The sequence below is a fragment of the Myxine glutinosa genome, chromosome 1 (assembly GCF_964187855.1).
Source record: "Myxine glutinosa chromosome 1, kmMyxGlut1.1, whole genome shotgun sequence".
NCBI lineage: Eukaryota > Metazoa > Chordata > Myxini > Myxiniformes > Myxinidae > Myxine > Myxine glutinosa.
In genome coordinates, this window is record NC_136261.1 from 40,003,120 (window position 1) to 40,026,393 (window position 23,274).

At 51.1% G+C, this 23,274-nt stretch overlaps 1 protein-coding gene across 1 annotated transcript in view; it reads left to right on the forward strand.

Annotated features, from left to right (window-relative positions):
- Window positions 1-23,274, forward strand: part of PAH (phenylalanine hydroxylase) — a 264,258-nt gene that overhangs the window by 193,968 nt on the left and 47,016 nt on the right. Inside the window, exons 9-12 of the mRNA XM_068109782.2 lie at window positions 6,463-6,519; window positions 7,639-7,734; window positions 14,722-14,855; window positions 17,272-17,387. Of these exons, the coding sequence (XP_067965883.1) occupies window positions 6,463-6,519; window positions 7,639-7,734; window positions 14,722-14,855; window positions 17,272-17,387 (403 nt within the window). The remainder of the gene's footprint in view (window positions 1-6,462; window positions 6,520-7,638; window positions 7,735-14,721; window positions 14,856-17,271; window positions 17,388-23,274) is intronic.

A 23,274-nucleotide genomic window follows, 5' to 3' on the forward strand; every position in this document is an offset into this window, starting at 1 on the left:
AACCTCCCCCCCCCCCCCTCTTAGTTAGTTGCACCACAACATGTAGGCTCGCTTAGTTCAGTTATTTCTTATTAACTGTTAAGCATAGTCTCCTTTCCTGTGTTAGTATGCATTGGAGCAGGCAAGTAAGTGTAGGCTTCAGTGCTCATTGGGCTGGAATGCCATGTGTTCATTGGGCTGGAATGCCATGTGTTCTTTGGGCTGGAATACCATGTGCTAGGGCCTGGAACAAGTCTGGAAGGCCCGAGGGAGGAGCTACAGGGGAGTGACCGGTAAGCGGCAAGCAGCCAATGGAAGCTCAGGGAAGTGGCTAACAACAGCAGCCAGAGGAGGGGCTTTAGTCCGGCAGCTAAGCTAAATATAGCATAACAATTGTGCATTTTGTGAGGAAAGCACCAAATTTGGCACACTCGTCGACTATCATATTATGAAACGATCTGGATATTGGGCCATCTCAGATTCAGCCCCTGATGGCTATGGCAGCCATTTTTCAAAATTGCTGCCAGCGGTTACTGTTATGATACATATCTGCTTTACTGGAGAGGAATGCAGGTTGACAGTGAAGGTTTATTTACTAATAAAGGTCCAATAATGGTCAAAGAAAGTGACAATTTGATTTGGTTGAGAAAAAAAAGTTAAAGTGAACTAATTAGTCTAATTAAGACACAGATTCTGAATGAAAACCAATGATAAACATACATAGCACTATTGGCTTGGCCAAAGGCTGCCATCCAACCAGCTGGGGCTGGGGCAAGAATGACGAGGGGGTGTACGAGCCACACTGGATGAAGCTACCCAAAGCAGCCCACACCTGCTATGAGCTAGTATCGTGCAAGTGCAAGAAGAGCTGTGTGAAGCGTTGCAAGTGCAAAAAGGCCGCACTTGAATGCACAGCTTTGTGTGTGTGTGAGGGAGAGTGCTCACAAAATTGAGAGAACATTAACAGAGCAGACTGTGTCACTGATTCAGAACAATTTCGATATCATACCAAACAGTAAACAGATGTTCACTAGTATGTGAATAACTCGATGCCATGAGTGGTGGCCATTTTGAAAAAAAAAAATTGAGAATTTGAAAATTGCTGAATTTGAGATGTCCCAATATCCAAATCTGTTCATAATAGGATAGTCTAGAAGTGTGCCAAATTTGGTGCTTTCCTCACAAAATGCACAATTGTTATGCTAAGTTGCCCCACTACTTGGAACATTCGGGTAAGACTCTGGGGAGCAGCTATAAACCCTGCCCCCCCCCCCCCGAACAAGAGTCGAGAGAGAAGAGGTGAGAAGCAGTCTGTGGTAGGTTCTCTCTGTGAAAGAGGTGTGGTTGGAACTCTCTCTGTGATCAAGGCTCTCTGTGCACGAACTCTCCCTGCCCTGCGTTCTGCTGCCTTTTAATAGCGCTTGCGAGGACGATCTCTCCCGGGGCCACAGACGCCAACGATCTCCTTGCCTGAGCTCCCTGCACGTGCCGCGAACATCCCAGGGACACGCCCAGTGAGATGACCGGGGTGAACGGTGCCAACGACCGCGCTTGGTGCGCATCGTCCTTCTTCATCCTTTTCCCCGCGTGATCGAGTGGGCCCTTGTCCGGGGATTAAGTAAGGACGATAAGTATCTGCTCTGTGTCTCTTTGCCCTGATCATTTGTATGAATTGTATAATAAACCTGTGTTCTTTCACATCCATTTGGCCGTTCATGTCATTTCCCACCATTGGCTTCGCACTGTACGAATAAAACCGCTCAATCGGGTTCAATAAGAATTAACTACACGAGTCACGTGACACGCAAACCGCTTGGGCGTATCAGACCAGCGTGACTCGTGTGAGGTCCAGTCTCCGTTCTCGTGGTGGCGTGTGTATAGAAGGTACGTGGGGATTCGACCCGATACCCACTACGGGGGTGGCGGCTGGAATTGCTCCGCAATCCGCCCCACGAGTGCAAAGTGGGTCGCGGCCTCGTGGACCCGAAGGCCCGAGAGGGAAAAGGGTTTAACCCCCCTCTGGACGTCGACGGGCCCGAGATCCGCAACAATATATATATATATATATATATATATATATATATATATAGATATAGATATATATATATATATATATATATATATAGATATATATATATAGATATATATATATATATATATATATATATATATATATTGTTACGGAACCTGATGTCGGCCTATGGTTCCCCTTTGAGGGGGGATTAGTCCCCTCGTTTGTTACTGACTGACGTGGTCCCTGAAGCTGCACCACGACCTCCGGAAAGGCCGGTGCACAGCCCCGTTCGTGACCGCGGATAAGATGTTAATTTGCCGAGTGGATGGCAGCCGCGGCCCGAACCGTTAACAAAGACTAGACCCGATTCTCAAACGTTGGCCAAATCGTGCCACAGGTATTCAATGGGGAAAAGACAAAGACGACGGATGTGAAGAAGAAGAAGACGAAGGCAAAAGGTTGGAAATACGACTATTATTTATTATTACTATTTACAACCAAAAGAAACCAAGGAAGAAGGAAAGATAATAAAATAAAGACAGAAGGAATCAAGGAGACACAGTGCAACTTCTAGCTTATACAGACTTACATATTACCCAGGACAGAACACACAAAACAAACTCACGCACACAAAAGGATGGAAGGACAGGAATCGTTTGGTGGGATGAGCAGGTGGAATCACAGGGCACAGCGAGCAGGTCCACTCCGGGCGGGAAGCGAGGAGCCGGCAGCTCCTTGTATTCGGCTTTACATCGCACACCGGCAGGGTCACTCGCTGCCCTGTCAGGGCTTCACGCGACTGGTTGAAACGTGGCTGGTTGAAGCGGCTCTTTGTCAAAGGCTTTTCGTATCTCTGACGCAACCCTTACTTGTCAAAGGCTTTTCGTATCTCTGACGCAACTCTTTCTTGTCAAAGGCTTTTTGTATCTCTGACGCAACCCTTACTTGTCAAAGGCTTTTCGTATCTCTCACGCAACAACCACCCAAAGGCTTCCGCGTGCGCTTATATCTCCCTCGGGCGATCAAGCCGCCGGCCTCCAGGACACGCCCATCGGTGAGGTCGCCTCGGCCCTGATTGGTCGCGAGGGCTCACCGATCCCGCCCTTAGAGGAGGCGTTGGCAAGGCCACGCCTTGTTCCCGGCGCTGGGCCGACTCCTCCCACCTTTGGCTCCGAGATGACCTCGTGGCTAATGGAGTCTTGCAGCGAAAACAACAACCCACAGCTGCAGCAGAATTCAGTGAACCGCTCAATGCAGTTGGCAATTGAGGAAAGGGGAATCCATGGAGGTTCTGGGGAAATTGAAAGGGGATACTACCTTGTTTCACTTCGGTGCAATGCAGTATTAGTTAATGGACGACATAGCCTGAACCTAATACACACAATAAGGAAATAACTACCAACAAGGAGGAAATCTATGATTGGCTAACGTGATTGTATATGACCTAACTAAGGGACGCCCTTTTGACCTTTATACACAACTGGAGGAAGGAGGGTGATATTTTACCATTTACTACACAATAAAAGAACACAATTCTCATATCCACAACAATATATATATATATATATATATATATATATATATATATATATATATATATATATATATATATATATATATATATATATATATATATATATATATGTATATCTGTGCAGTGTCTGTCCTGTGTTGTCACTGAACTACTGAACTCCCTCAAACTGTTGTGAAATCTAACCAAATTTCTGGTATGCACCGACCTCTCCCGTGTGTATGTCCTTCGGGTAGTTATTTTGAAAAATTTAGAATTTTATTTATTTATTTATTTTGAAAAAAAATAAAAAATTCCAACTTAAGTCTTCAATTTCAATTTTTATTACAAAATGTAATATCACGTACAGGGTGACCCAAAAAAACCTCTCACATTTCGAAAGGCTGTAGCACTGGCAGTAGTGAGGCGGGAGGGGCGGGGCTAGGGTCTGTTGGTAGCCCAACCCAACCGTCCTCAGTCGCCGACATGGCGTGTTCGGGAGCACACCGTGCGTTCGCTGTCGAAGCGTTCTTCACAAACAACCGTTCCGTGATCGCCGTGCAGAGGGCCTTTCGAAGACGTTTCAGTATTCCACGGAACCAAAACTTTCCAGATCGGAAAACCATCTCGCAGTGGGTTGAGAATTTCAGGGCAACAGGCTCAGCTTTAAAAAGAAAATCACCTGGTCGACCTAGGAGCGCTCGTACGCCTGAGAATATTGAAGCATTGAGGCGATCTGCTGTGCAGTCTCCGAGACGTTCTGCGTGGAAGCATGCTTTAGCTGAAGGGATATCCCGGGAAACTGCAAGGAGAATCTTACACAAAGACCTCCACTTCCATCCATACAAAATGACGGTTGTGCAAGAACTCAATGCGAGAGACTGGATAAGCCGCAGGGAGTTATGCGAGAACATTCTGCAACGTGTTCCGGAAGATGCTGTTCTCTTGTGCAGTGACGAAGCTCATTTTCATTTGAGTGGCTCTGTAAACAAACAAAGTTTTCACTATCGGTCTGAAGACAACCCTCGCATGCTACACGAAAGACCGTTGCACTCCGATCGAGTGACTGTGTGGTGCGCGTTTGCCGATGTTGGCATCGTGGGTCCTTATTTCTTTGAAGAGGGTGGTGTAACTGTTACCGTAACTTCTGACCGTTACATTGACATGCTCGAAATCTATATATATATATATATATATATATATATATATATATATACGTATATATATATATATATATATATATATATATATATATATATATATATATATATATATATATATATATACGTATATATATATATATATATATATATATATATATATATATATATATATATATATATATATATGTATATATCTCCACATATATATATATATATACACACACACACAAGCCAAAAGCACCTGGCGTTGCCCGGGTTCTTTTTGAATCAATTTACTACTATAATTCAGCTTTTACTCGCGGCGGTAGAAGATTGACTACTATAATTCAGCTCAGCTTATAATTGTGAAATGGGCCCAGCCCGGCCGAAGCAGCCACGACCGGTCTCGCCACCTAGCCTATAACCCTCCCGGGGCCTGTCCCGACATTTTTGGTTCTTTTTCATTGAATTTACCACTATAATTCAGCTTTTACTCGTGGCCGTAGAAGATTGACTACTATAATTCAGCTCAGCTTTTAATTGCGTAATGGGCCCAGCCTGGCCGAAGCAGCCTTGACCGGTCTCGCCACCTAGCCTATAACCTGCCCGGGGTCCGTCCCAGCATACTTATTTCTTTTTTGAATGAATTTACTGCTATAATTCAGCTTTTACTCGTGGCCATAGAAGATTGACTACTATAATTCAGCTCAGCTTTTAATTATGAAATGGGCCCAGTCCGGCCGAGGCAGCCTCGACCGGCCTCACCACCTAGCATATAACCTTCCCGGCACCCGTCCCGACATTTTTGGTTCTTTTTGAATGAATTTACTACCATAATTCAGCTTTTACTCACGGCCGTAGAAGATTGACTACTATAATTCAGCTTTTAATCATGGCCGTAGAAGATTGACTGCTATAATTCAGCTCAGCTTTTAATTGCGAAATGGGCCCGGCCCGGCCGAGGTGGGCCTCGACCGTTCTCACCACCTAGCCTAAAACCTTCCCGTCTCCACATTTTTTGTATCAGAGGTTTCCTCCTATATTTCACCGTTCAGGAGATTAGCGCGCGCAGACAAAGAAACAAACAAACAAACAAAACTTTCTTTTATATATATATAATATATATACTAGCAAAAGTACCTGGCAATGGCGGATAACAATGGATCGCTTCCTGACAGGAATACGATATACGCAATCTGTGTCCATAATCTAGAGTGAATTTTAAAAATAGATCGCAGGTACAGTGGACTCTGATGCAGTGGAGTGACACCCTATCCCATGGAAGTTACACTTACAAACATGTTACGAAGTACCAGGCTATGCTTCTGCAATTTAGTAAACCATTCGTGGAAGACAATGCCATTCTTTTGGTCCTTCAGCTGACAGTTTCGTTCATTTTCAGTAACACACACACAGTAACACACACGCACATAGTAACACACACACAGTAACTAACACACACACAGTAACTAACACACACACACACACACACAGTAACACACACCCACACACACACACACACACACACACACACACACACACACACACACAATCACCATCCTTGGGATAACAAAGCGCACATATTGGCCAATGCGTGGGCGTTTTCTCCTGTTTTCATGAACTTTCCATTCGGGTTATCGTTGCCGGGTATCTTTCATGATGATATGCTAATGGAAGAATGTGTTTGCGAAAGGGATAGGGGGGGGGGGGCGAATTGGAGGGGTGAGTTTAGACTCAGAGGTCAGTGGAGTGTGTACATATATGAGTGTGTATATATGCTGAGGTGTGAGGCTTTATCCACCCTTGTTTAACCTCAGGAAATTGGACTGGCATCCCTCGGGGCTCCGGACGAGTACATAGAAAAACTCGCTACGGTGAGAATATCAGCCAGCTCTGCAACTCTCCATTGAACTTTATGGAACTTTCACTCATTGTACATGTTCAACAGTCTCTGTCTTGGCGAACAATGTCAAGAATACATACAGTGCCTTTGGAAAGTATTGTCGTGTCTTCAGGGTTAAGATCCCTGGGTGACGGATGGCCAACCGAGCTTTAACTCTGAGGCATATACCCAAACTATGGCGGTGTTATCTCTTGCACGCGCGGGGGTAGGAGAGGTCAGTGAGGTCTTACCTGTACGGACGGACGCGGCACGGGGGTTATCCGATCCCCACAACAAATAAACGTACAAAACCGGCAAAGCAGCAATACAACAATTAAAATGCAACAAATAATAGTTTAATAAAATAAATGCCAGGCTAACAGAAATGAATGTACAGTAAACTGAAATTCCTAACTGAGGGACCCTCCATGCGGACTCAAATACAGACACAGGGAGAAGTAAATGAAAGTAAAAATAAATGTGGATTGTGGTGCGTTGGCAGATACTCCGCCTGGCGTCCTTGACCGGTCCCTGAGCCACCGCGCAGGAACCGCACAAGATGGCATGCCCAGAGCAGCCACCGACCAGCGGAGCGACAGCCAGACTCCCTTCCCCTCTGATCGTACCACGCTTCCAAAGCTCAATATTTTTCTCAGGCGCACACGACACAAAGCGCAGCTGTTCGTTGCTCCATTTGGACGAATAAATGTCCATTTTTTTTTCTTCTTTTTGAATGAGGTGTTGATGTTGTAGAAGTTATTTATCTTTTCCAAATTTCACAAACCTGCTTCCTCTTTCATTCCTTTTGCCAACTCTAAAATCCCCAACTACCTTTTCATTTCTTTCTTGCCCCCCCTGCCCTCCCCAATCCTTTCCCCACTTATTAACCATAATGGGTGTGTTTTGTTGGGTTTAGCATTTAGAAATCCTCCCACTTGCTCATAAGTTTCCCCCACTTGTTCATCATGATGATCCCTCATCATGCGATGAAATAACGTACTTTTGTGATGTTCAGAGGGTATTGTTTGGTCATTTTAAGAATCAGTTGTGCCAGTGATCAGACACAGGTACTCCAATGAAAAGTAAGTAACATGTGTATGTTTCACCCCAGGTTTATTGGTTTACCGTGGAATTTGGATTGTGCAGGCAGGAAGGAAAGATAAAGGCATATGGTGCTGGCGTCCTTTCTTCATTTGGTGAACTCAAGGTTTGATTTGAACATGCACAAACATTGCTGTTTGTTGTTACAGATTGACACAGACCAACTGGATGTTATTTGTTGTGTTTGATTTGTAACAGAACATGAAAACACCATGTAGGGTATTCGTTAGAGATAGAGAGCATACCTCAGCCAGGCTGAACAGTTTACAATTTGTATCCCACTGGTAGGCCGGATCTGGATTCAGACCTGAACTAAAATCTAATGGGCTTGTTCTTGTCACCTATCTTACTCATCCACCAAGTTTTTTCGTATCCGTCCATAATTTTTTGAAATATCATGCCATGTATTATTTTTGGCCTCGTCACTCAATGGTGAAGAATCACTTAAAAAATAACAAGACCGAAAGTGTAAAAGCGATTAGCTTATTAAACAGTCACTAATGCTGCTTTTAACAAACAAAGAAATTTGGAGGAATCCCAACATCCGTGAGGTAAGTTTTACTTCCAGAACTGAGGGAAGATTTACTGTAATCTACAGTATATACCCCACAAGGATTGGGTTAATAACATGCTATCAAAAAACCGAGGCAAATTCCTTACTTCCACGGGTCGTTAGTACCATACACCACTTATCATTGATTCATGAACAATACACCGCTTCAATCCATTAACTTTGTATTCACGACATTGGGATTAAAGTGTTATGGTCATATTTACTATATTACTATTATTACTATTACAAAAACGATACGACTGAAACGATACACTTGTAGCGGTTACCGCTGGATGTACATAATCGCCTTGCACCGGCCAGAACACGGCCAGACGCACCTCTCCCGGGCATGCCCGGACTCACTGTTCCCGGGCACGCCCGAACCTCCCGGGCACGCCCGGTCTCGTCTTTCTCGGGCATGCCCGCTCTCGCCTTTCCAGGGCTCGCCCAGAGCGTCCGGGCATGCCCGCTATCGCCTTTCCAGGGCTCGCCCAGAGCGTCCGGGCATGCCCGCTATCGCCTTTCCAGGGCACGCCCAGAGCGTCCGGGCATGCCCGCTATCGCCTTTCCAGGGCTCGCCCAGAGCGTCCGGGCATGCCCGCTATCGCCTTTCCAGTGCTCGCCCAGAGCGCCCGGGCACGCCCAGCCTCGACTTGCCAGGCCGCAGCCAAACACGCCCGGGCAGGTCCAGACTCGCCTTTCCAAGGCTCGCCCTTGATACCCGGGCATGCCCGGTATAGCTTTTGCCGGGCAAACTTCCCGACATAAATGTGTATATATATTGTTGCCCGAAAAACGGGCTTGTCAGAATACCTGAGCTGTTTTGTTTCAATAAAGCAACTCGGACGAATTCCGTCTTTGGTCGCGTCAATTCTTTCGACTCGCGTTGGAGCGCAGTTCCTTCAATGGTGACCTACCGACATGGATACGGCAGTGACGCTTAAACTGCCTACCTTCTGGGAGACTCACACGGCTGTTTGGTTCGCCCAGGCGGACTCCCAGTTCGCCCTGCGAGGCATCACCGCGGACGACACCCGCTTCCACCATGTTGTGGCGGCGCTCGGTTCCACCACCGCGGCCCGCGCCTTGAGCCTCCTCCAGCACCCGCCGGCTGCTGACAAATACGACGCGCTGAAGACGCTCCTCCTCGGCGCTTTCACCCTCTCACCGGCAGCACGCGCACGGCGCCTGCTTGACCTGCCCGAGCTCGGCGACACGTGCCCGTCCGAGCGCATGGACTATATGCTCTCGTTGCTCGGCGAGCACTCTCCGGCATTCCTGTTCCGGGAGCTGTTCCTCCGTCAGCTGCCTAACCCGGTACGCCTCGCCCTGGCTGGCACATTGATCACGGATTCCCGCGCCTTCGCCAGGGAAGCCGATAAGATCTCCTCGGCGGGCCAGCACATCGGCGCGGTTACCTGGAGCCCGCCGCCGTCCGAGGCGACGCCCATGACGCCCGAGCGCCCTGCGCGGTTGGAGGCCGAACTGCCGGTGCAACTGGCGGCCGCCACGCCGCACCGCCCGCTTCCGACACGACGGCCGGGGCCTCCACCTGACCGGGCGTGGTGTTATTACCACGCCAGGTTCGGACACAAGGCTCGGACGTGCCGGCCCCCGTGCACTTTCGGCAGGTCGGGAAACGGCCGGGCCGGCGTTCATTCCCAGCCATGAGCGCCGGCCACTCGGGCAACTTGCTGTTTATTCGGGACAAAGCGTCTGGACGGCGTTTCCTGTGCGACACCGGCGCCCAACTGAGCGTCATACCTGCCTCCGAGCAGGACAGGCTGGACGCAGTTTGCGGCCCCTCTTTGGTCGCTGCTAATGGCTCGGCCATACGCACTTTCGGCCCACGCGTCGTCACCCTCTGCTTCGGCAGTCAGCGCTTTCAATGGACTTTTGTTACCGCCAGCGTCCCCGTGGCTTTGCTGGGCGCCGACTTCCTCTGCGCGCACAGGCTGCTGGTCGACGTCAAACGACGTCGCCTTGTCCACGGCGAGACCTTCAGCTCCCTGGCGTGCACAATGAGCAGCTCCGCGCTGACCGAACTGGCGTGCGCCCTCCCGGCAACGAACGAGTTCGCTCGCCTGCTCGTGGAATTCCCGGCCCTCACGCGGCCGACGTTTTCGGCCGTCGCGGTGCGGCACGGGATCGAGCACCACATACCCACTACGGGCCCGCCGGTCTACGCCAGGGCCCGCCGCCTCGACCCAGCCAAGCTCGCCGTGGCAAAGGCCGAATTCGACGCGTTGGAGCACCTCGGCATCGTGCGGCGCTCCGATAGCGCGTGGGCCTCGCCACTGCACATCGTGCCAAAGTCGGGGGGTGGATGGCGCCCGTGTGGCGACTACCGCCATCTCAATGATGCTACCACCCCCGACAGGTACCCGATCCCGCATATTCAGGACTTTTCCGCCCGTTTGGCGGGACGGGTCATCTTTTCGAAAATTGACCTGATACGGGGCTACCACCAGGTACCTGTCCGAGCGGCCGACGTCCCGAAGACGGCCGTCATCATGCCATTCGGCCTGTTCGAATTTTTGCGGATGCCGTTTGGCCTCAAGAACGCGGCCCAGGCGTTCCAGCGCTTGATGGACGGCGTGCTGTGCGACCTGCCGTTTCTTTTCGTCTATCGGGACGACATCCTCGTCGCCAGCACGTCCCGCGCCGAGCACCTCCTCCACCTCCGAACACTGTTCGGTCGCCTCAGCGAGCACGGCTTAATTGTCAACCCGGTCAAATGCCACTTCGGCGCGACGACCGTTGACTTTTTGGGCCACCGCATCACCAAGACCGGGGCCGTGCCGCTGCCGACCAAGGTCGAGGCCATCACCACGTTCCCGCGTCCCCATTCCATCAAGGCCCTCCAAGAGTTCCTCGGCATGGTGAATTTTTATCACCGATTCGTGCCCACGCTGCTCAGCTCATGCGGCCCCTTTACGAGGCCCTCTGGGGCAAGCCGGCCAAGCATGACATTGTTTGGTCCGCGGCCATGGACGCGGCCTTCGCCAGTGCCAAACGGGCCCTCGCCGACGCAACGCTGCTGGCTCACCCGGTGCTCAACGCGCCCATCGCCCTCACTACGGACGCCTCCAACTACGCGGTGGGCGCCGTCCATGAGCAATGGGTGGACGGGGTTTGGCAGCCACTCACTTTTTTCAGCCGGCAACTCCGGCCGAACGAGTTAAACTACAGCACGTTCGACCGCGAGCTGCTCGGGCTATTCCTGGCCATTCGCCATTTCCGACACCTCCTGGAGGGCCGCCCGTTCACGGCTTTCGTCGACCACAAGCCGTTGGTCTACGCAATGGCTAAGGTCACGGAGCCGTGGTCGGCCCACCAGCAGCGCCACCTCTCCGCCGTGTCGGAGTTCACCACGGACATCCAGCACGTCGCCGGCAAAGACAACGCCGTGGCCGACTGCCTTTTGCGGGCCAGCGCGAACGCGGTCCACCTCGGCGTGGACTTAACGCTCATGGCGGCCGACCAGACCACCGACGCCTCGGTGCAGGCACTCCGCGTGGCGGACACGGGCCTCCGCCTGGCCGACATCCCCTTCGCGGGCACCGTCCTGCTCTGCGACGTCTCCCAGGGCCAGCCTCGCCCCATCGTGCCCGTTTCCTGGCAGCGCCGCATCTTCGCCTCCATCCATGGCCTTTCTCACCCGGGCCGGAAAGCTTCTCAGAAGCTGGTGTCAGCGTGTTTCGTCTGGCACGGCCTTCGACGAAACATCCGCGACTGGGCCAACGCCTGCACGGCCTGCCAGCGAGCCAAGGTCCACCGCCACACCCAGGCCCCGCTGGCACCTTTCGCCGTGCCTGAACGGCGTTTCGACCACGTCCACGTGGACCTGGTGGGTCCCCTGCCCCCCTCGCGGGGGTTCACCCACCTGCTCACCATGGTGGACAGGACCACCAGGTGGCCGGAGGCCGTGCCCCTCACCTCCACCACCACCGCCGACGTGGCGCAGGCGTTCATCGCCACCTGGGTCGCGCGCTTCGGCGCACCAGCGGACATCTCATCCGACCACGGCCCACAGTTCACGTCTGAGCTTTGGGGCGCGGTCGCCCGTTCGTTGGGGGTCACGCTGCACCGCACCACGGCCTACCACCCCCAAGCCAATGGGTTGTGCGAGCGGTTTCACCGCTCCATGAAGGCCGCACTCATGGCCGGCCTTCAGGACGACGGTTGGGCCGACCGGCTGCCGTGGGTCCTTTTGGGCCTTCGCACGGCCCCCAAGGAAGACCTCCAGGCGTCCGCCGCCGAGCTCGTCTACGGCCAGCCACTCCGCGTCCCGGGCGAATTCGTGCCTGACGATACCAGTCCCTGGTCCGCCGCTCGCCAGCGCTCGGACCTCCAGGAGGCCGCCCGACGATTTGCCCCCGTGCCGACGTCCCGCCACGGTGGCCCCCAGTCCTACGTCCCCCCAGCGCTTCGCACAGCGGAGTACGTCTTTGTGCGTCATGACGCGCACCGGGGGCCACTCCGGCCGCCGTACGACGGGCCCTTCCGGGTCCTGCGACGGGGCGACAAGTCTTTCATCGTCGACTTCGGCGGCCGGCCGGACCGGATTTCTGTGGACCGCCTCAAACCGGCGCACATGGACGTCGACCGACCACCACGGTTGGCCCTTCCTCCGTGGCGAGGCCGCCCCCCGTCCACAGTTCCCCCCGCTCGACCACCCACCACCACGTCAGACCCCTCCCCACGACCCTCCAGGGGTCGCTTCGGCCGGGTCATCCGGACCCCCCTTAAATTGACCCTGCCGGTGCAGGTCGATTCTGGAGGGGCGTGTGTAGCGGTTACCGCTGGATGTACATAATCGCCTTGCACCGGCCAGAACACAGCCAGACGCGCCTCTCCCGGGCATGCCCGGACTCACTGTTCCGGGGCACGCCCGAACCTCCCGGGCACGCCCGGTCTCGTCTTTCCCGGGCATGCCCGCTCTCGCCTTTCCAGGGCTCGCCCAGAGCGTCTGGGCATGCCCGCTATCGCCTTTCCAGGGCTCGCCCAGAGCGTCCGGGCATGCCCGCTATCGCCTTTCCAGGGCACGCCCAGAGCGTCCAGGCATGCCCGCTATCGCCTTTCCAGGGCTCGCCCAGAGCGTCCGGGCATGCCCGCTATCGCCTTTCCAGTGCTCTCCCAGAGCGCCCGGGCACGCCCAGCCTCGACTTGCCAGGCCGCAGCCAAACACGCCCGGGCAGGTCCAGACTCGCCTTTCCAAGGCTCGCCCTTGATACCCGGGCATGCCCGGTATAGCTTTTGCCGGGCAAACTTCCCGACATAAATGTGTATATATATTGTTGCCCGAAAAACGGGCTTGTCAGAATACCTGAGCTGTTTTGTTTCAATAAAGCAACTCGGACGAATTCCGTCTTTGGTCGCGTCAATTCTTTCGACTCGCGTTGGAGCGCAGTTCCTTCACACTACTGTATTAAGAAACCTGGGCTTAATTTGTCTGAAACGGCCCGAAGGTGAGGCATGAAGCCTAAGGCCTATAACCTATACGTACCGTATTGTTGGAAGAGCTGTAACGCCGATGCTTTCGATATTTGATGGTCATTTTAACAATCGGTTTGTTTGTGTTTCACACTGAATGAAAAACGTAAAGGTAGAGCATGGCGATTGTGATATATGACAGACTCGACAATATGTTCGGCCTGAACGAAATTTTAATCAAAATGCTGCAGTGTGGAGAGTCAGCTGCCATATCGCCGCAATGACATCAGACGTAATCACATCACACTGTCATGTGGCCAGATCCTCAGCTCTGATTGGTATACGTTTGAGGGGACATACATACAGACGGAGAAACACTGTTCTAGACAGCTTTGCCCTATGGGCTACGCTGTAAAAAAAATCCTCGTTTCCGGATCCGGATTTTCACCAACATCGAAACGATTTATCCTTGTCACACATTCAACCTGTCCACCAAGTTTTGTCATAATAGTCCGTCTTTAACTTTATGAAATATCGTGCTGTATATCGTTTTTAGCCCAAACTCTCAATGGTGAATAATCACTTAGAAAATTATCGTATCCTGATGTGGATTTGGAACTTCACCAAAATCTAATCAATTCCTCCTTGTCACACACACGAGGTGTCCACCAAATATGTGTCGAATCCGTCCATAACTTTTTAAGATATCCTGCTCGGAGATAGACAAACAGACAGACAGACATGGGTGAAAACATAATCTCCTTCCACCATTGGTGGAGGAGGTAATAATTCCCACACTTAGACTAACAATGTCCAGTGTATTGCTAGAATATCATTTTTCTTTACCCAATTCAAAGTAAAAGTCTGCTTTTGTTCATAGCTAGTTACCAGGAAGGGAACAAACTATGTAACATCCCAAAAAACATTTTGTTACTCTTTTTACTAAAATCTATTGTTTATGAAACATGAAATAAAAAAATGTTGTCTTTTAAAACCTTCAAATGGAAAACTCACTCCATAATCTTCTAAACAGGAAAACGTCCAGATACTGTGTGCAGCTTGTACATTATATAAAAAGTATTAATAATATTATTTCTCACTCAGTACTGCTTGACAGACAAGCCGGAACTTCGGCCTTTTGAACCAGAAAACACTTGTTTACAAGGGTACCCCATCACAGAATTCCAACCAATATACTATGTGGCTGAGAGCTTTGAAGATGCAAAGGACAAAGTCAGGTAATTTGCATTTTGTTTTTATTCCCAAAATTCCACACATCGCCCCCCTTCCTCCAGGTGCTCATGACCAATAGTAAATGTTTTTGTACCTTTACATAAAGTTATTATCCAAGGTTTGTAATGAAGCTTACCCCGTAAGATAGCGAAAGGCTTATAGCTGTTGCAGGGTTTGTTTCTACAATTAGAACTCCCAATTTTAATGATGCTTGACAGTTTCTTAGACCCCGATACTAAACCACCATTTAGGTTTTTTTCTGCCAATTTCCGAGCGTGTGCTGTGTGCAGGAAGGGTGTCGGAGTGAACTCCATTCAATGTACAATGTGCGCTGAGTGGGTTCATCAAAAATGTAGTGGTCTGAGAGGGTCCACCAGTGTGGCACTGGTCCACCAGAAAGGTGTATCTGAGAGGGTCCACCAGTGTGGCAGCTACATTCAAATGTAAGGTGTGCACAGAGGGAGCTGCAGATGGAGGAAATGTTGAGTTGGATCTTGGAGACGGCGTGAAGCTGGAAGGTGTGAAAACATTTTGCTACCTCGGAGACATGCTGAATGGAGAAGGTGGATCAGACTCGGCAACGGTTGCTCGAGTGAGATGTGCATGGAAGAAGTTTCGGGAACTGAGTGGCGTGCTGATGAGGAGGGGAGTGTCGCTGAAGCTGAAGGGAAAGGTGTATGCTGCATGTGTGAGAAGTGTTATGATTTATGGGAGCGAGACATGGGTAATGAACGTAGAGCAGCAACAAAGGCTGGAAAGGGTGGAAATGCGAATGGTTCGATGGATGTGCAGAGTATCGTTGAGAGAGAGGAAGACAAATGATGAATTGCGAAAGATGATGGGAATATTGCCTGTGATTGATGCTGTGAAGAGGAACAGGTTGAGATGGTTTGGTCATGTGTTGAGGAAGGATGAAAGTGACTGGTTGAGAAGAGTGATGGAAATTCATGTAGAAGGAAGTAGAGGACGGGGAAGACCAAGAAAGACTTGGCTAAAGATGGTGGAAGAAGAAATGCGGGCAAGGGGGTTAACAAGGAGAGATGCAGAAAATAGGGCAAAATGGAGCAGATTGTCATGGGGACCACAAGGCTAACCCCCGCTCTAGCAGGGAAAATGGCCTTAAAATGCATGTTGTATATAGGAGCCGGCTGGGACCCTCGGAATGAAATTTTTCATCATTAATGGGAATTAAAAGTATCCGTGGTTGATGTATTTTTTTTGACATTGGTCTAATTTTAAGGTCATGACCTAATTATAGATGTTTCATCATTTTGCATCATAACTCGACTAAGGTCCATCCAATTGATACGAATTGTCCTCTCAAGATAACCTAGAGCAAGGCGCATTTATGCTTAATTTACATCACACCCCTCCGGGTTTAAAGTCGTCAAGGAGGGAAGAGTGGTCAAATGGCTGTCAGAAAAGAAAAAAAAACGCAATTTTTTCAATCACTCAATTTTGCCAATGTGGGGTCTCAAAGACCACCTGGCCTTCCAAGATGTTTTCGCATCATAATAATGGATCTGCACTGAAGTTGTGCACCTGATATTTTATTAGTGTCCTTGACCTATTTTTGGGGATTGGGACCTGATTAGCAAAAAACACATTTTCATCTTAACTTGAATAATTTTCCTCCAATTTTCATGATGTTGAGTTTTATGGATAGATTGTATATGGGGACACGTTTTCTTAATTTACACTCTATCCCTAAACCTGAAGATCAAGGACATATCGTGGTCCAAAATAAATATCGCCGTCATTTGATCGTGTGCTGAGGGTAAGTCGCGGCCCTCTCCAGGATTACGCTTGGTGATCCCTTTGTGATCACCGATATCTAATTTCTCATTTCCCGGATGTAAGGCTGTTTCGATGATGTAGAAGTAGCCCTAAGGTATAACGGGAATTTTGTAATTCGGCCAATTTAGCCAATAACTTCCATTCCCGTATTTGTATTGTTTAACAGATTTTGTTAGTCGTTGGCGCTAACCTGTATGCCTTCCTGTGTACTTTTATCCACCGTTTGAGTGCCCTCTTGGTCGTGTGCTCTTCTAAACCTGATTTTGGGTTTGTTGCTGTTTCCTCACTTTCCTCTTATTTTGTTCATTCATTTGCCTGTTTCTTGCTCCACTGCCCTTACTACTGTCATTGCGTCGTTTCGCTGATGAGCCTAAATATCATCGAGAAAGATACACAATTACCTTAATATCATGATCCTTAATACTACTGAGTACCAAGAAGTGCTACTGTTGTTTGAGACGATCTCCCAATGCATTCCATGTCCCAAATTGCACCCCACATCCCCAAGGACAAGGGCATTGGAGGCATTAATGTTGTTTTGCATAAATTGACAGTGAAATTATAAGGTAGGATATCATGGTTCATGTCAATATTCCCATCGCCATTTTCATTTCTCAATCTCAGGAAGTTTGCACAGAACATACCAAGACCATTTTCAGTGTATTACGATGCGTACTCTCAAATTGTGGAGGTCATGGACAGTTTGGACAAAGTACATAAGCTCGCTTGGAATGTCCGAGGTAAGATTCTTTACACAAACAGCATTTCATTGGGTCATTTGAAAGACTATTACCTGTTGCTCTTCAATAATTATCTCACTTGCTTTGAACAACCAAAGAGTAGTGGATGTTATAACTTTTTGAGAGTTAGAATACTGAAATATGTCCAGTGTATTGTAAAGTTGACCTCAGTGCACCCCAGTTTTCCATTCATTACACAAATACACCAAATGCAGTGGCCTGCAAAAGTATTGTTATGTCGGGAGGATATAGCAATATCAAGTCAGGTAGATCTGAATAGGCAACATGCTTCGTCTGTCACGATAGGGAATCTACCTGTAATAAGTTCTGTGTGTGTAATCCGGTTTGTCGGGTAAGAGTATACCTGTGAACATACCAGGATGTTCGAGTGTGTGGCGGACACGAAAGCTCACTGGCGTGAGGGCATCATTCCACGCACCAAGTGGGCGGCGGCCACGCCTGAGAGGTAGGCGTGGCTGCGGGATATACACCGGGTGCGCAGCCCGGAGCGCGCCAGTGCTACAGTGAACTCTTTTAATAAAGACACTTAAACTTACCGCGTTGTCCGCTTCCTTCTTATTGTATAAGTAAGCGCGCGTAGCACCGCACCTCATTTGGTGACCCCGACGTGATCTCGTCCGACCGCGGCCCCCAGTTCACCTCGGAGCTCTGGGGGGTGGTCGCGCGGGGGCTCGGGGTCCAGCTGCACCGAACCACGGCCTACCACCCCCAGGCCAACGGCCTGTGCGAGCGGTTCCACAGCTCGTTGAAGGCCGCACTCCGGGCCACCCTCCGTGACGGCGGCTGGGTCGCCAGGCTCCCCTGGGTCCTGCTGGGCCTTCGGACGGCGCCCAAGGACGATCTGCGTGCATCCGCGGCAGTGTTGGTCTTCGGACAACCGCTGCGGGTGCCGGGCGAGTTCCTCCCCGACCCCACGGCACCATGGTCCGTGGCGCAGGAGCGCTCCGCGGTGCAGGAGACAGCCCGGAGGTTCGCCCCGGTGCCGACGGTGCACCACGGGCACCCGCCTACGCACGTCACCCCGAGCTTCGCACAGTGGAGTACGTCTTCGTCCGGCACGACGCCCACCGGACACCACTGCGGCCCCCGTACGATGGGCCTTTCCACGTGCTGGAGACCGGGGCGAAGCACTTCACTTTGGACATTGGCAGTACTCCCGACCGCGTCTCGGTGGATCGCCTCAAGCCGGCCCACCTCGACATGGACCACCCACCGCCGGTGGCTCGGCCCCCGCGTCAGGGCTGCCCCCCTGCGGGCGGACCCCCGGCACCGCCCAGTACCGCCGGCACGCCGCCCCCCGGCCCTGCACCCATCCCGGGTGCAGCCGGAGGCATCCCAGCTGGCATCCCTGCACCCCGGACTCCGCCGGTCGCCAGAGGGCGCTTCGGCCGGGTCATCCGTTTGCCCCGCAAACTGGCCCTCCAGGTGCGCGGGAATTCTGGGGGGGGCGCGTGTGGCGGACACGAAAGCTCACTGGCGTGAGGGCATCATTCCACGCACCAACTGGGCGGCGGCCACGCCCGAGGGGTAGGCATGGCTGCGGGATATACACCGGGCGCGCAGCCTGGAGCGCACCAGTGCTACAGTGAACTCTTTTAATAAAGACACTTAAACTTACCGCGTTGTCAGCTTCCTTCTTATTGTACAAGTAAGCGCGCGTAGCACTGCTCCTCAAGTGTTAGATAGTGTAGGGAATAAGATAAACCCCTGTGTGTCACACCTGGTAATCAAACCCTTGTCCCTTATGGCAATGCATACCCATATAAACACTTGTGTTGTGTTGGAAATGGAAATTTGATTTGGAACAGCCATGGAGGGAGTTGGTCCCTTGGCTGTGGAATGTGGACCAGGGGAGGTCATTGGTGATGGCCTCGGGGAAAAGTTGCCCCTTTCGAAATTTGGGTATACCAGCCAGCTGTGCTGGCGAGATTTGGACGTGGGGTACAGCCATGAGTGGCATGGTATGACCTGGGCCCCATGGGGGGTCTGGTGGAGTGTGGCGTCCCTTGTCCGTCGGGGCGCTGCCCGAGCGGGTGGCTCGGGCCGACAGGGTCACTGGACCCTGGTGGGGGTTAAGACCTCCAGGGGGTCCGAGGTGGTTTCTCAAGCCTGGGATGGCAAATATTGAGGAACGGGGGAGGTGTTGTGGGTCGTGCTTTGGTGGTGGCATCGCAGACGGCCAACTTGGGCCTGATGTGGTGACCGCCTGGGCATGCGGCCTGACACCCTCTCCCTGAGACTCTGGGACAGCCAGCATGTGGTGACCTGACATGCTGGGCTGGGCTATGGACGCGGGTCAAACCGAATGGACAGGGACGGAGATAGCCTACCGGACAACATTTGGGGCATCTGTGGAATGTGATGGTGTGAGAGTGACCTTCAACAGATGTTCCGTTATGATTAATGGACTCTCAGTTTGGGAAGAGAGCCATGGGGATGAGAATCGGGAATTGGTAACGTGCCGAGCATATGGGCCATGCTCGGCTGGCATGTGTATGGCAAAGCATCTTTCTTTGGTGAGTTAGTAAAATGTGAAAGATGTTTGGCATGTGTAATCTGAGGGTAGATGCAAATTTAAGGGTGAATTTTGTGAAGAGAAATGGTGGACATTGCACAGTGGCACCATTATTGATCCAGGTGTGTAGACCAAAGTGTTGGAGGCTGTGATAAAAATTGATAGGGTAGCAGGACACAGCTTTCAACTGGTTGTGGGGGCGACTGTGCCAATATTTGGGATGCCGGGTTATGGGGATGTAGTTGTGGGGTCTGGGGGTCAATGTAGTGCTGTGCGTGTCCGAGGTGTGTGGACCATGTCTTCTGGGTGGATCTCCTGGTGGAGCATGGCTGTCGACTGGACCTTGGTGTGGTCAAGTGTGGGTGGGCACTGGGGGCTGCATGTGTTTGGACTGGGGGATGATGTGGAGGTGCAGGGGACGTGGCTCTAGGGATGCCACGCACTGTGACCGTGCCCCCCAGGGCCGAGGTTGTGCGTGCAGTAGTGTTGTTGGCAGCAGGTGCTCACCACATTGGCCAGCTGGGGCTAGTGCAGCTGTGTTCCTCGCAGGAGGGCCGAAGGATGGATGTGGGTCGCACCCCTATGGACACTCATGGGCCATGTTGGCGTTTTGACTGCTAACCTTGTCCCGATGACCCTTGCACGGTAGAGGTGCGGAGCTAGCTGTCGTGGCCACAGGTAGTTGTGCAGTGATAATCACCATTGGATGCAGACCCACATGCCTGCCAGTATAGTGGGGAGAAAAGAAAAATTTGGAAAATTTGGTAGGCCCAGTGATACATTTTGGGATTTTGTGGGTGGATGGCACTTTGGGTCTTAGAAACCTGCAACTACCTGCGTTTCAGGTGAGAGGAACTGATGTGTACTGTCCCACTGTCCCAGGCTTCAGGACTTGCTTATGGAAATTTTGGGACATGTAATTTGGAGTTGGGAGGCGGGTGAGAGTGATGACATGGTCGGTGAGGGGGATGGAATGGGTGCCACACAGTGTCTTGTGGGTGGCGTGTGTTTATGTGTAAAAGTGATGTGTTTCGATGTGGTCATGAGGTTGGAGGAAAAGGATGAGTGATGGTTGGTGAGTTTTGAAATGTGCTCTTGGAAATGTAATGATTTGAAATGTGAACTGGGGATTTCACATGAAGCAGGCCATGGCAACTCTTGTGACATCTTTTTGCACCATCTATGGAAATGTGTTGAGAATTGAATGGCAGCGGGGGAGGAAATGTGTTTTGGGATCTTGTGGGTGGGGAAGGTGTGTGTGTCCGCAGGTACAGATCAGGCTCTGAGGAGCGATGCCTGCGCTCTGCGGCTCTGCGGCAATTACCCCTGGCAGCCAGTGGTATCTGGAAATTGGAGCTCGTCGGTGGAGTGTCTGGTTGGGCGCCGTGGAGTAAAGGAGACCCCCGGTGACCCATGTAGCTCTGCGGAAGCAGGAGGCAACAGAGCCTGGTGTTCATTGGAGACCCTCACCGGCGAGGTAGTGGCGGAAAGGGCTGTTGGGCTGTTGGGCTGTCACGGGGCCAAGAGGTAAAGGAGGGGGAGGGGGGCAATGAACTTGTAAGTCGGTTGACTTGTTTTGGGACTGCGGCCACCACAGCATGAAGCACCCCCACCATCTTGCTGTGCGGTACCTCCCCGCTGCCTAGTTGAGACTTGCACACATGAATGACATCAATGCCATGGTCCTGCAGGGGTGTGAAATACGTGCTTGGTAATGATTTTGTGTGATGAGTTTTGGAATGAGCATGCATGGATAAGAGGTTTGTGTTGAATGAATGTGGGCGAAATCCACTGAGCCATGTCACTCACCTGTAACATCTGGACAGGGCTCGCGGAAATTCATGGGTACATTGGGATGGCCCCGCAGGTAAGGTTGTGTCTTGTGGCATCCACCGGGGGACGCGGTCTGTTGACCGGGGTTGTATAAATGTTCATAGAGTTTTGGAATTTTGTAAGTTTAGTCAAGTTTTGTGGTTAAGTTAGTTTTGAGTGTTGTTTGTTTCCTCCCTCCGCAGGAACAACGAATGAAATGTACATATTTGACTGCATGATTGTTAAGGGGATTAGCATGTTAAGGAGCATAGGTAGGAAATCTGGCTCACTTCCCACAGCTCTCCTGATTTATTTCATAGGCTAAGTAAGTATGAGGCAGTAAGTGTTAAGACTGGAATGGTAGCGCCTGCAGTGAACCTAGCTGGAGCTATGGTTCCAGGGGGGGGCGGGGGAGGGCGGGGGACTGTGTTATGTCAGGAGGGTAGAGCAATATCGAGATTCAGGTAGATCTGAATAGGCAACATGCTTCGGCTGTCGCGATAGGGAATCTACATGTAATAAGTTCTGTGTGTGTAGTCCGGTTTGTCGGGTAAGAGTATATGTGTGAACATACCAGGATGTTCGAGTGTTAGATAGTGTAGGGATTAAGATAAACCCCTGTATGTCACACCTCGTAATCAAACCCTTGTCCCTTATGGCAATGCATACCCATATAAACACTTAGACAGGCCCTGTAGTGCACACAGTAATTAAATTCCCTTCCCTGACAATGACTTCAGAAGAAACAGGTAAGAGGCCAGTTCGGGGCACCACCGCATGGGCCGCAGCCAGCTACACCTCCGGCAGGCCTAGCACCATAGAGTGACACGAGCTATCAACCACGCCACAGGGAACGACTGATTGATTGGCGCGGAAGGCGCAAACATCAGCCAATCAGCACCGGAGGCACGAGGATGCAACTGAGGAGGAGGGGGTTCGTTGGAGGAAAGATGCTGGAAAGTTCGGGGAACGACGAGCAGCTTCAATCTGACGTCACCAGGCGAAGTGATATAAGGGGGCGCTGCACCGATTCGGGAGCTTTTTCTCAGAGACGACATTGAAACTAGCTCTCTTCGCCCGGTTCGTGCTTGACTTGGATCCTTCTCTTCCCTCGTGGCTTAGATCGTGCTTCGCGCTGCGCTTGGCTTGTATTCCTGTTGCCTCTGTTCCTCTCCTCGACGCTGTTCTCTCCTCCTGCAATCTCTCCGTGCCTGTCTCTTTGTGCCTCGTGTTGGAGAGCGGCCTTGTGTGGAGCTTGCTAGCCTGCATTGGACATGTGTTGCTTTTGGATTGGTGCTTGGAGGCAGACGGAGGGAGCCGCGTGGGACGACGACGGACAAGACTACAGACGAGATAAGGCCGCACCCACAGAACATTTTGCATTACACCACGAGACAATTCTTTTCGTAACTCATTCCTGTGTCTCGTTTCTGAAGTGAGGTGTGTGGGATCCCAACTTAGGACTTTTATTTAGTATCGCGCTTTCCTGTCCCTACCTTTTATTGCAATAAACCCTTGTGTTATTTTTCATTCCGCACA